General features: G+C 39.1%; 1 protein-coding gene across 1 annotated transcript in view; it reads right to left on the bottom strand.

The window, feature by feature from the left end:
- Positions 1 to 4,699: 4,699 nt before the first annotated feature.
- Positions 4,700 to 13,675, bottom strand: part of cadm1b (cell adhesion molecule 1b) — a 129,659-nt gene continuing 120,683 nt past the window's right edge. Inside the window, exons 10-11 of the mRNA XM_070829496.1 lie at positions 4,975 to 5,103; positions 4,700 to 4,818 (exon numbers count right to left, since the gene is read on the bottom strand). Coding sequence (XP_070685597.1) covers positions 4,700 to 4,818; positions 4,975 to 5,103 — 248 coding nt within the window. The remainder of the gene's footprint in view (positions 4,819 to 4,974; positions 5,104 to 13,675) is intronic.

Below are 13,675 nucleotides of genomic sequence, written 5' to 3'. Positions count from 1 at the left end.
ATTTAATTTTAAGAGTTTAGCCTGAAAAAAATAATAAATGTAGGAAAAAAAAACCATAATTTGTCATATTCTAAAAAAATCAATAGGCAGGTATTTAATGTTCCTCAAGGGAAGCATTATATTTCAATGATTGCATGAGTAAGGGTGAAAAGCGGCTGGTTTCTAAGGTTAAACTATTCCCATTAAAGTTTGAATAATGTTATTGACCTTTACCTGGGATGGATCACTTAAAGTAATGGGAAATGGTGGCACAGGAAGAATTATGATGACAGAATTGCTTATGGTTATGAAGTAGGTCTTGTTCCTCGAAATGCCTATCAATTTGTCAAATCACTAACATCCATGTGTTCAGCCGGAAACCTTAACAGGAGCCCCCGAGCCTGTCAGTGTCAGTCATCGTGTCATTTAAAACATTTCTGTACCACAGTGCATGTGTCAATCACTGATGGGAGCTCAGATTGCTGCTGCTGCTGCTGCTGCTGCTGCTCACCCACATCGAATCTACATCAGTACAGTATTTTTCCCTCAACTCAAGACGTGTCCTCTTTGGGAGTTTGACAAGTATGAGCAGCTCAGGATGAAGTGAACAGGTTCAATCCCGCTAATCTATTCAGCATGTTAAACAGGCGGAGTGAATATGACAAATGCATGTTAATAAATTCTTCTGTCTGCGTCTCCGAGCAGGACAGGACTACAAAGTGAAACAGGGTTTTTGATGAAGTCACAACAGTGCAACACTTTAAACATTGATATCTTTTTATTAAGACAAGTACTCTTCTGATTTTTTTTTTCTTTTGTAAAAATGTTGGTGTGAACGAATACAAAATATGCATGGTCATATGAGAAACATCCTCTTCACTACACAAAAAAAAAAGAAAAAAAAAGTCACCTGGGTACAGAGAGAAATTTAAGATTCAACAACAAAAACAACCATTTGGGGGGGTAATAAAACAACCAAACCCCCCTCTCCCTCCCTCCCCAGGCTTTAAACATGAGTTTCATCCAAATATCCAGGACATGTTACAGATCATTCATAAAACTTCATGTCACAATAAATACACCATCTTTTCATCTAGGAAAATGTATGCATGAATCGACTGAATGCAAACAGATGCTTGATTGACTGACTGTCTGTGGTCACATCCTATACTTACTAAATAACCGATACTGTATAAGCAAAGTGTTACAGTGGAAGAAGAAGAAGGAGAAGTTTCATGAACATCATCGTGATTTTGTTGACACTGACTGTACATAATTTTCGTCTGCTTAACAAATCTAGTTTTCTTTCTTTGTGAACTAGTTCTATGCAAAATAATATTTAACGTTTACTGTAACAGTGCACCATATTAAGAACACATAAACATGTACAAATGAGAAAAACATGTACATCTTGTGATTTCTTCACTTCTTGAATAGCTGTGGTACTACAGTATATACTTGGGGCCTTAAATTTGCATTCTACCTGAGATGCAAAAAAACACCACTATTAACACTCATGAACCTGAGAGAGTGAAAACAAACGTACTAAATATCAAGTATTTAAATCAAATGAAAATCTGGATTAGAATGACGCTCTCGACAATCTTCTTATGTCCCTCAATTAAAAGCAGCAGTCACTTTATAACCATGTAAGACAAATATCAAACCTCAAAATAGAAATTGTCATGCACATAACTGTTTCCATGACATCAAAACTCTATCACCCAAAAGAAATGCACTGTTATTTTATCTTACTATAGCTTTTAGTACTGTATTCCTCTCTGATACTAGTGAGCCTTGTCCTTGAAGATAACCAAATAAATAACAGATGAAGTGAAGCAGAGAAAATAATTATGACCAAATTGAAATTGTTTTGTGATCTCTAATTAAGACAATATATACTACATCCTGGCATACGACATTCTAGTCAGTGGAAGCTGCCACACCCTGATAAACAAAGATATACATTTTTATTTTTCAACATCGGACTCATTCAAGCTTTTTTTATGCTCCAGTTCATAATCGTGATACAAGTCTATGGTGTGTGAATACAGACAACGTGGATGAGTATTGGCCCTGTAAGTTAGAAAGGACAGAAATATACAAGATATACTGTAAGAGTGTACATGAAGATACTGTACGATACTAACCATATGCCTCAAAATCAAAGAAGGCACTAAATTAAGTCCTTCAGTCTTTTCCTTTTTAATGATAAGTATCAAGAGGTGGGTTTAAGGCAGTGGTTATCCTTTTTCGTAATACATTTACAGATTTTCTTTGTCTTATTCAGGCAATACAATGAAATCACCCGCTAATTACCTCACAGGTTTTACTCTTCTAGCTGTGACAGAGTGAGAGGAATGTAGCATGCATGGTGTGCACGCTCTGTCTCTGTCTGCGAGCGTAGGGCAAAAAAATAAATTTGTAACAGTAGATGGCTCCTCTGTGAAGGTTTGAGGCTCCAGGATGACAGTAAGAAAATGATCTTCCCCAAACCAAGTCTAAAGCTCTACGCAAATCTTTGATAACTTGTGAGGCGAGAGCCCTTGCAAGTTATCAAAGACCATCCAAAGGTAAAATGTCTTTACAGACAGCAAGGAAATATAACTGGTTCATGTTTTGCAGTGATTGAATGTTTTTACTCATGTATGAGCAAGGGAAAAAAAAAAGTACATGTAGCAAGGATTTCTAGGCCAGGAAATATGCATTGGAAATTCATTTTTCATTTGCTACTGTATGAATATTCACACAGACATACCTTGATACTTTGCACATCACTGAAAGGAAGCTTTGAAAAGTTTAACATCATTTCTTCCCTTTAACATAGGAACTTAGAGTTAAATAAAAAGGTAAAACCTTTGAAAATAAAGTGAGCCAATGTCCTTGTAACATTTTCTGTTAAATTACCAATGTAGTGTATTATCAGGTGAAAATTCACTCATTTAGCAAAGGCCTCGCTGTACAGTGGGACATTCAGCCTTTGCTGTATACAAGTAATATTCACTTTATATATGGACACTCGCATAATTATTACATTTGGTCAAGGGTCGGCCGTGTGGGTGGTATGAAAATGTGAAGAATTTCATGTTTTAAATCAAAAGCACAGCAGGCTGTGCCAATATCTAACACATAATACATTTTAATTTGATTTCGTGATTAATGCAGCAGGACCATTGACTCTTTTCGGTACTACAGGGTTTATATATAAACCTTATATTTATATAGGACCAAAATAATGTCTGCCAAATGACAGGAAGTATTTTAGCTCTGTCATTATTAGGACGTTTTCTGCCGTACTTTTGGTCCGCCCATGCCATGGATGATAAAAAAAGAATTCTAACAAAAATAGTTACTAAAGTCAAATAGATACAGGTGATATTTTTGATGGAGTAGTTCAACATTTTGAGAAATGCACTTATTTGTGTTCTTGCTGAAGACTGACACCACTCTCAGGTAGGCAGGTTAAACATGAAGCCATAGCCAGTAGTTAGCTTAGCTTAGCACAAAGATGGGAAAGAAGGGGCAACAGCTAGAGAGAGTGATGAGTGGTACTGATCTTATCTAATTCTGGTCAAAGAAGCAAGTAAGTGTATTTCCTAAAATATCCAACTTTTCCTTTTTTTAAGATTTTTTTTTTTCAAAACCAAATGCTCAGCTAAAAACAAAAAAAAAGAAAGACAGCAGATGACAGTAAATGTAATCTACTATCACTGATTTACTATTGCCCTCTCAATCAGCAGAAAAAACTAATACAAAGTTTTGAAGAAAGAATAAGAGTTTCTGATTTTTTTTTTTCTATAGTAACTTTGATCTATATCATTTCACATTACACCTGCCAGGATGTCTTAGACTGGACTTGACAATACCCTAATCAAATACTAAACTGACCTCACATCTACTAATCATCAGATGTTTTCTTGAAACTAACAAAGGACCAATTGTACTTTTGTGGTTTGGTGTGAAATTATATTTAACGGCATGCCTACTTCACTTTCAGGAACAAATACATTCTATGATGAGCGTGATCACTCTCAACTGTTACATCAGTAATCAACACAGTGAACCTGACCTTGAAGGGGTTGAGTGACGTCTGCGCTGAAATATGTCAAAACCAATCAGGCCTGCTTGTGTGGGGGGAATGTGATGAATTTGCAGGGACTGTTAGACTTTGACCCAGCAGGGAGAAATGTGTTGTTGCTGTGTTCCAGTTACTGAACTTTGGAGATTACTCCAAAAAAGAAAAAACAGAAAAAAGTGTGAGCTGGCTCCTCAGATCTGGGTTCATGAGCTAAAAGCTAGCTGCAGCACACAAAGACAAACACCAGGCCCAAATAATCTCCTCAGAAAGCCAAAAGCAACAACGGATCAGGTGGAGTACATGGACAGAAAAATCCAATCCAACAAGCATGTAGAGTGGGGAAAAACAACAAAATCAACAAAAGAAAGAGAACAAGGCACAAAATTGTCTGTAAAATAATTGAACTGTACAGAATAGGCCCCAGCATCCAGGAAGGGTTGGACAGGAGACTCAGCAACGCCTCGTCTTACCACTTGGCCACGCCAGTCCCACTTTCCACTTTTTCCTTCATTTCTTCCTCTTTAAATCTCGCCCTCCCTGCCCTCAAGCCTCCTCGTAAGCAATCAGAGTTAGACATAATGCTCCTACAGCACCACCACCATCACCTTCAGCATCCCCACCGTCTCTCCTGGCCTGTCCTGTTTAGATATAGTACTCCTTCTTCTCGTCTGTGTTGTTGTGTCCCCCCTCCGCATTGATGATGGCCGTGTCTGCATCGGCTGCGTCGTCCGCCCCTTTAGCTTCATGTGTGAAGTAAGTTCCTGCGAAAGAGCGCAGACAAATTAGCCGCACACCACCTCTCCCATCTCCTCATCCTCTTGTGCTCTTCAATCCTATTGTACTCCACTCGTAACAAAAAACACTTGAACTCTAAGATGTGTTCATGATCAAGTATGATTGCACTGCCGGTGCTTTACCTTTGTGTCTGGCAAAGTATCGACCAAGAACAATGAGTGCACAGAGGATGGCAAACATCACCACGGCAACCACTCCGCCGATGACAGCATGGTCAATTTTCTGCGGTGCCCCCTCACCGGCTCTGGAGTCTGAAAACAGGACAATAACCGTAAATAATTTCATGATCAGTAAACCCTCTCAGCCAGTCACAAAGCTAATAACTGCAGACAGACGTGGACCACACTGGAAGACATGGCCGTTAAATCATTAGGCTGCTAAAATAAACTAAATTGGTTTGTTTTCTCTCAAAGCATTTTAGCATGACCCAACCACTGAGGAAACACTTGAAAAGGCTGTTGAGAAAAAAAAAGCCAACTTGTGTTGCTTACCAACAAAAATGTGATGATACCATGGCACAAGTTGGTCTATGGAGGATGGTAAATGGCTCACAATTTGGAGCTAAACATCCCACAAATAGGCTAATAAACCATGTAGTTCTTACTTACTGACAAATCCAGTGAACCACTGCCAATAATTCAGCTTGATAATACCCAGAATGAGCCATTTTACTGACTAAATGCTTCCCCCTTTCCAGCTTTATGTAGTGTTCTCATTCAATTAAAATTTACAAAATATATATATTTAAAGGAATAGTTTAACATTTTTGTGAAAATAGGTTTATTAACTTATTTACTGAGAGTTAAATGAGAACATTTTTGTTGCAAGGTCTGTCCTAAGGTAACAAAATACATCTACCAGCACCTCCAAACTGCACTAATTAACACATTATATCATGTTTGTCTAATTCATGCAAAATTCAACCATAAAAAATAAATGACACATTGCAATTTTACAGGGATTATGTGCTGGGTTTTTTTCTTGGCCAGATGCAGTGACTTCCTTGTTTCCAGTCTTTGTGCTCGTCTAAACTAACTTACTGCGGTCTGAAGCTTTATATGTACCATGTAGACATGAGTGCTATTGATCTTCTCATCAAAGTCTTGGCGAAGAAAGTGAATAAGCGTAATTTTCAAAATATTGAAATATTCCAGTATCTATTTCTTGATCATGCTTAAAATAAACCTGATGTTTTTCCAAGTTATAAACCGCACATTTGTGACATTTTACTGCTTTTTATAAGATCTCTTCCAGTGCTTCATATAGCTTAAATGGCTGCTTGAGCCCCTCAAGTGAGCAATGTTGAAAAATGTTTTAAGACAGTTATTTCACCATGAAACAGTAGACACCGTCTGCAATTTCAGCGAGAGTTCACACACTGTAAAATACATTGTGATTTAAGAGGCCATTTCTGGAAGTTACAGAGCTCAATCATCAGAAATAGACACAAGTCTGGAGATAAATTGGCGCCTGGTGTCCCCATGCAGAGAAATACGTGGCTGCCTCAGGTGTCAGAGAGTATCACTGTCTAGCATTTAGCCAGATTTATCCGTGCACCCTAGAAGAACAAGGCAAAATTTGAAGCCTTTAAATTTCCAGTCTCAGAATAGTTCAGAGGCGTTTATCAATAGTCTATATCTGTGCACATTTGGACTGATGGAGGAGTGGCAGGCGAGGGAATGGCTGCACTGTTCTTTGCTGCATGAGAGAGCAGCTCAATTTTCCATCAATCTCACTAGTCATGCTCTGAACTTGAATGATTTTGATAAAAGACGAGTGGAGGGTGCAGAATTTCTCGACACTGAGGGCGAAAAACGACGAGTGGAGGGTGGAGAGTCTAAGACGTGACACATTTACATCCCAACCTAAAAACAACACCTTATTTAAGTTGCATTCAGTTAGCACGAGGACATCTTGGAAGTGGAGCCGCAATGAAACTAATTAATGAGGAAAGTTTTCTGTCAGTTGAGCGCTCTCCTAAAATGGACTCACGGAGCAAGCCGCTGCTGCGCGTCAGTGTGTGTGAAGCAGGGCACAGTTTGTTTACTGTATCGTGGATGTCAGATAGCACAGCTCATTCCCCGCGGAGAGGGAACGGCCCATGCTCCATGCTAATGAACATTCACCCACTAAATGGCCTGTACATAGTCCTGTCTCCTCCCCCCTCCCTCACCTCCCACACCTTCCTGCCCTCACCTTGCTCCCCGCTGTCTTCTGTTTGACACATCCACAAGGAAACATGCGGGGTCTCGGCCGCCTCTGCACAGCGAGGGAGAGTTTTATTTAACAGGTAGAAAAATCCACCCAGGGTAAGCACAGAGACGCTATCACAAAAATGTCAAAGAGAAACTAAAAATCCCTTAACACCTACAGTATCAACAGTTATGGTTGGTTGCATATCATGTTGCCTACATTAAGTACTCTGTTGAGCACTGGTTTTCTGTTTTTCTGTTGTGTATTTCTGTCAGGAAACGGCCACAAAAACATGATCTCAAATTCAATAAATATTACGGTTGTGCTCATTTTCATTCATTTTGTGGTGTTGCTACAGCCTGCCTTATATTGTAAGGAGATTATGAGACATGTTACATAATGCAATGCGATACAGAGGTCTAAAGCATATTGTAAGATTATTTTAAAAATAAAGGTTATGAGGTGTACAGTTCAGCCCGTAAAAACACTTACATAATATATTTACTGGCTCTGAAGCACGGTTTTCTTTAGTCTGAAAAAATAACCCCTGACGATGTCATTAGGGTTATCTAAGCTTCACATTTTCTTAATAGAAGACCTGCGTTACCAGGCTCGAAGGATCTAACAAAGATATTTTACTGGTTGTATTACGGGATTATCCAGTGGTTTAGAGCTTGATCCATATTAGCGACTAAGAGTCAGAATATTTCAGCCTCTGCTGCATCAATTTTTTTAAAAATCACATGACTTAATTTCACACCAATAACAGCTACACCAACTCCATGACAACTGAAGGAACTCCATTGGCTGAAGAAGGCCACAAGATGTAGCTAAAGCTTTGGAAAGCAGTAAAAGGGTCTCATGATAAGAATACCACCTGTAAGTCTCTTTAAGGATCATAAATTGCTGGAGTATCCCTTTTTATCTGATGTTATTTTGCTCACAAGGAGGACAAAATAATAGTGACATCGATATGATCACAACAGCAATGTTTCAGCAATGTTATTGTTAGGCACTACAACTATGGTTAGAGAGGGTTGTGGTGTCCAGGCGCTGCTGGTGCCATAAGGAGGCACTGAGTCGGGTTGGGAGGTCATGCTGCCTGGATGCGACTGCCATGTGGCGTAAGGTTTTTTGAGGCTGCATTGAATGGTATTTAAATATGTGTGTGGTATGGGCTGCTACAGGGCTGATGGGTGGTTGTACATTTGCCTGCGCTATTAAGGTGTGTGAGTTTGGACATGTGTATATTATCATGTGCATGTAATGTATCCTCTAATGTATTGGCTTATTTACTCTGTTGTTTCATTTATGTTTCAAGGGGGAGTTGGAGGGGACTGTGTTAAAATCTGGGGACATTCGCATTTGTTTGGAGGGGTACTAACCTTTGACATATTACATTATTTTGTCCACTTACAGCATGTGGATAACAAACTGCTAAGGGAGGTTTAAGCTCCAGCAGCATTGATCTGTATCTAACCTAGATCCCTGACCTCAACAAGAACAGATTTTCTTTACAAAACTGTCATTACTATCATTCCTCCGTCTTCCTCTGTAGATTAGGTTGTCATTCAGTGCTCTAACACATCTAGGATCAAGAGTTTGATCCCCTCAGGCTGTCCATGTTCAATATATATATGCATTCCTAATACTACAAGATGCTTAGAATGGAAAACCTCCCAATGACAGACTATGTTATTACAGCAGCCTTTGTGGCCTCACACTTGAAATAAGTAGAATTTGATTATGTCTGTAATGTGGCTGGTGTCCATACCGCCGGCACAGCTCTGCTCACAGCTCCATCAGGGAGTGCTGACATACCCACACCGACGGCCTGACAGGATGTGCACAGCCGTGGGGATTTATGGGGGAATAAAAAGGATTTGCAACTGATGCCTGTGTCTGCGTGGCGAGGAAATCTGCTCTGCTGAACTCTCGGTACCACATGCTTTACAGTTGCACCTTTCCGTTTCTGAACTGAAATGACTAATTGCTGCTCTGGACAGTAACGGGGCATCTGTCTGCATGTGGATCAGAGCTCTGAGCCTGTCACCAGGCTGATTACATGGAATATTATTTCAGATTTCCCATCTTTGTTTTTTGATAGTTTTCTGCTTACATAACGAGGCATATTGCACACACATGAAACACACAAAACATTACAATTTATAGATGTAATTACATGGATATAATTGAAACAATGACTCTCTTGCATTGGTAGAGCGAAGCCTTCACTTGCACTTAATAGACTCTGGCTCAGTAACCCTTTCCTGGGCAGTGGCAGGACAGTGGTGCATTGCTGCAGAGTCAACTTAAGGACCATCAATAGCCATTTTGCAGCATCGAACTGCTAACATCCGTGGCTCTTGCATTCATTGCTGTTCAAAAAGGAAATGAATGTAATGAGCTGAGCATACATGGGCAATCTCCACCAAATAATTTTTCGTGTTGTCAACAGAGCACAATATAGTCCTCAGTTGAATTCCAATGCCACTGCTTCGTCGCTAAATAGATTCCCAGAGTCCATTGAAATAACCCAAACAATGATTTGAAGATGTACAAATACAGCTGTGACATTTAACGGTAGTGGTGAAATGTACGGTCTGAAGGTCTGACTACCACTAATAAAATGACAAATGAATGGAAATTGTGACAGTGAACTTGAACTCCTCCATCGCAGTTTTATTGTATCTTTTGAGATTGGCAAAAATTCTCGGCATGAAAGCCGGTAGCACCCATCTCCACTTCATACGTTGCCTTCAAAACCCCCCCACCCCCTCCAGTGGAGATCAAGGCAAGAAAAAAGGTTGACAAAATAATAGAAATCACTGTTTTCTTCTAGAGCAGCATGGAGTAATGCACCACATACACTATATCACCCGCCACGAACACCTTATCACCCGAAAATGAGGACATAGTGTGAATTCACTGGCACATAATGTTAAACCCTAATGTGCTAAGTAGAGCTCTCATAATCATTTACAACTGTTCCATGGAAAAAAAACAATATTACTGCAGTGAAACACTCTTAACTTCAGGGTGGGCTGACATTACTAACCTATTCCCTGAAGACCAATTAAAATGGACCATTACAATATTTTCTTTCTTTAATAACTGTTAAAAGGAAAGAGAAAAAAACTGCAGGTCAGAAAAAACTATTTCAACTGGGAATGAGAGTAAACAAATGTGAGAGGAAAAAAAAACTAATTAGCATTTCTAAATGATTCTTTAATTTTTCCAATGAAATACTTCAAAGAGAAATGTTACATGTGAGAGTTAAAACAACACTGGTTAATGTTTAATGGTTAATTATGTTGAATACTAAATCCACTCATAACAGTCTTTGTTGGAGTCAATAGTGTACATGGAGTTAAGGCTTGAATCCCAAGATGAAACAGCAGTGGAAACCTGCCAACAAATAACACGTGAGGGAGGAAACAGCAAATAACACGTGTGAAAACCTGCCAGACATGAATTCCTAAAATACCATCTGGCACAGAATCATGTGATTTACTAATGGAAAAAAATCCATATGTTTGTCATAACGGAGACAAAGGGATGACCCTGAAATATGTATTCTGTGCATCACTGACTGCTTAGCCAAGCAAGCAATAAAAATTATATTATGGTTAGTAGTATTATCATGTCCAAAGGGTGCAGTATACAAACCAGACTCGGGTTCATGTATAGTGTAATGTTTGCTTGAAAAGCTCTTATTGGCAGTTAATTTACTGCTTGTGTGATCCATAAACCAGAAGGTTTTGATCTCAGAGCACCCGAAAGCCTCTTTAATGTTTACTTCCTGAGTTTTTTTTTATTCCTTTTAGATTATTCAGCTGTCGCATACCAAACAACAATTTACCCTGGACTGCAGATCTGCAGAAACATAGGGCCTTTTTAATCAAGTCTACAACATAATTCCTTGTTCGGTGTCTTTCCTCTCGACAAGCTGGGGGAGAAGGGGGTTACCGAAGGCTTAGCCAGGATATGATGTCCCTGCCTTGGATCATCTCTGAGCATCTGACGAGCTGGAGCATTATCGCCACAGACTCCCTTTATTCCTTCAGAGCTGGGGACTCTGGGTAAATTCTACCCCCCGCCCAAAAAGAAATACAACCACTGACACGGAACTTGTGGAGTGCTTTTTTTTTTGGGTTTCTTTTTTTCTGTGACTTGTAACCATCTACTGTCCATCTTATGGAAAATATTCAGTTTCATTCACACTAAAATGCAAAGATTGCCTCTGCAGAGACAGATGCATACTACTGTGTTTAGTGTGATATGTGTGAATCAAGTATTTGGATCAGTGAGAAAGAAGGTCGGACACATCTGTCAGCTTTTTCTTGATACAGACGTCAACTAAAAGCTTTTTGTTTTAGAGTAAATATGCAATAAAAAACACATGGAGAGAAACGAGGTCTGAAAACTTTCAAACACATGAAAGAAATGTTGCTATGAAAGGGTGACTTATCCCTCCCATGAGTACTACACAAGCACACACACACACACACACACACACTCTGCATCTTTTAAGACACTGAAAGACCTGACAATGCGAACTCCTGTGAAACTTTCTGAACATGAAACGGAATTGAAGACAAACAACTGTGAGATTCTGTGCTTTAACGTGGCATTTGCTCCCACACTGCACAAAACCATATTTAGTCTTTGAACTGACGCTTCGGTTTGCAAGGCTACAACAAGAGGGGGAAAAAAAGACTTAAACAGTCAGAGGAAATCTAGCAAGTAAAAGCATGGCATTTTGGAAATTAAATCCAATTTTGACATGTATTATGAACCATGAAACGAGGAGGGAGTGGGTTAACATGATTCAGAAATACCCTTGCATGTTTTCTTTCATACTACAGAGGGAAAATAGTGTGCCCACGTGGCACCTGCTGTTTATGTGGATTAGTGAATGACAGGAAAGATAAGTGTATTCATTCTTTAAGTTCATCCCAGTCGGGATGCTTTAAGTAGACTGTAAAATACTCAGATCTAGGTGGAGCTAATAAAATCCAGCACTGCAATGACATTTAAAATCAGTGATCCGCGTGTTTAAAACAAACGGGTTTCCCTACAGCGCCAGCAAAATTCAACCGGGACTTGTAATGTTTATTTTATTGGGTCCCCCTTAGCTTCTCCCATAGCACTTGCCAATTTTCCTGGGGTCCACACACTTAAATTGTCCAAATAAAACATTAATACAATAATGTGAACAAGGTTCAAACAAAGAGAAAAACGCATTTAGATAGATAAAGCAAAGCAACAAATCCTAATACAACACACCCCTCAATATCAGTAGTGTTAAAAGCCCCACATATAGATGAAAAACAATATTAAAACAACTAGATTTAAATACACAATAATCCATTAAAGTCACCATCAGATAAGATCCATGCACGTATATTACCTGATTATTCACGTTTTTCTTGCTTACATCTGTAATGTGTCATATTTTTTCTTATAAGTTGGCCAACACAAATGTTGAAAAACCAAGAACTCAAACTCTTTAATCTATGTGCTTCTGTGATCAACTGAAATGTATACATCCAAAAAAGTACTGACTGGACCTTTAAAATCAGGCTCATATATACAGTGGTGGATTCAGTGGGCCCTGATTACAACAGAAAATCACAGCTGGTGCTGGTGCCAATTCACAGTCTGGTTATAATGAATGAATAAGAAATCGAGCTGTATACTTCCTTATTGGCGAGAGGAAAATGCTATACTGTGCTGTTATGCTGATTAAGGTAGTGCAAGGCAATCTACCGCAAGCCAGCTTACCATTGCCCCCGTGACAGGGTATTTAGAAGAGTAGTGAACTGCAAGAAAGCTCAATTACATCCTCCCAGCATGTACTGCATAAATCACGGTAAATCCTCTTTCAAGCCTGTCTTTCGGAAATTACTGGAATGTTTCAACAGAAAACACGGAGATGACTGCATCAGTGTAACTCCAAGGAGAGGAGCTTAGGGGGAAAATGCAGAGTAATGCACACTTCTGCAAAAGCAACTTCCTGTTTGACTGAACCACACCCAGTGTCAGAGAGAGAAAGAGAGAGAGAGATGGCTGAAATGAGATGGCATCCATGCAGCATGATCCCTGGCAGAATGCTGGAAACTCCAGTTGAGAGAGGAAAAGTAGGTTTGAAGTAGGAGTTTCAAATATAAGTAAGTAATTTAAAGCATGCAATGGAGAAGAGCTCTGTCATAGTGAAGAGATTTAAAAAAAAAAAAAAAAAATCACGAAACGTCACAAATATGACCACAGACAGTGCTATTTATGCCACTATTGACCCTATTTTTGATAGATAAACATATAATGCACACACATACCAGTGAAGAGCCATTTGTTTGATAAAATAAATGTATAAATTAATTGATTGATATCTGAAGGCTGCCACATTAGAATATTGGAGCTTTTGATGCAGTCCCACACTGAGTTTCAAACTTATTATGTGTGTACTGCCACTTCACATTTTTATGAATGCATGACAAAAGCGCCCAAATTGTCATATCTCTAAAGCAGCTATTGATAAACCAATCCATTCTTTAAGGATAGTTTTTTGTATTGAAATGTCACGTTCTGGCATATCCAAATGTCAACTCCCAAGGTTGCCTCGCCATC

The sequence above is a fragment of the Pempheris klunzingeri genome, chromosome 4, assembly GCF_042242105.1.
Source record: "Pempheris klunzingeri isolate RE-2024b chromosome 4, fPemKlu1.hap1, whole genome shotgun sequence".
Taxonomy (NCBI): Eukaryota; Metazoa; Chordata; class Actinopteri; order Acropomatiformes; family Pempheridae; genus Pempheris; species Pempheris klunzingeri.
The sequence above is the reverse complement of the archived record's forward strand: the minus strand, read 5'-3'. Positions and strand labels throughout refer to the sequence as shown.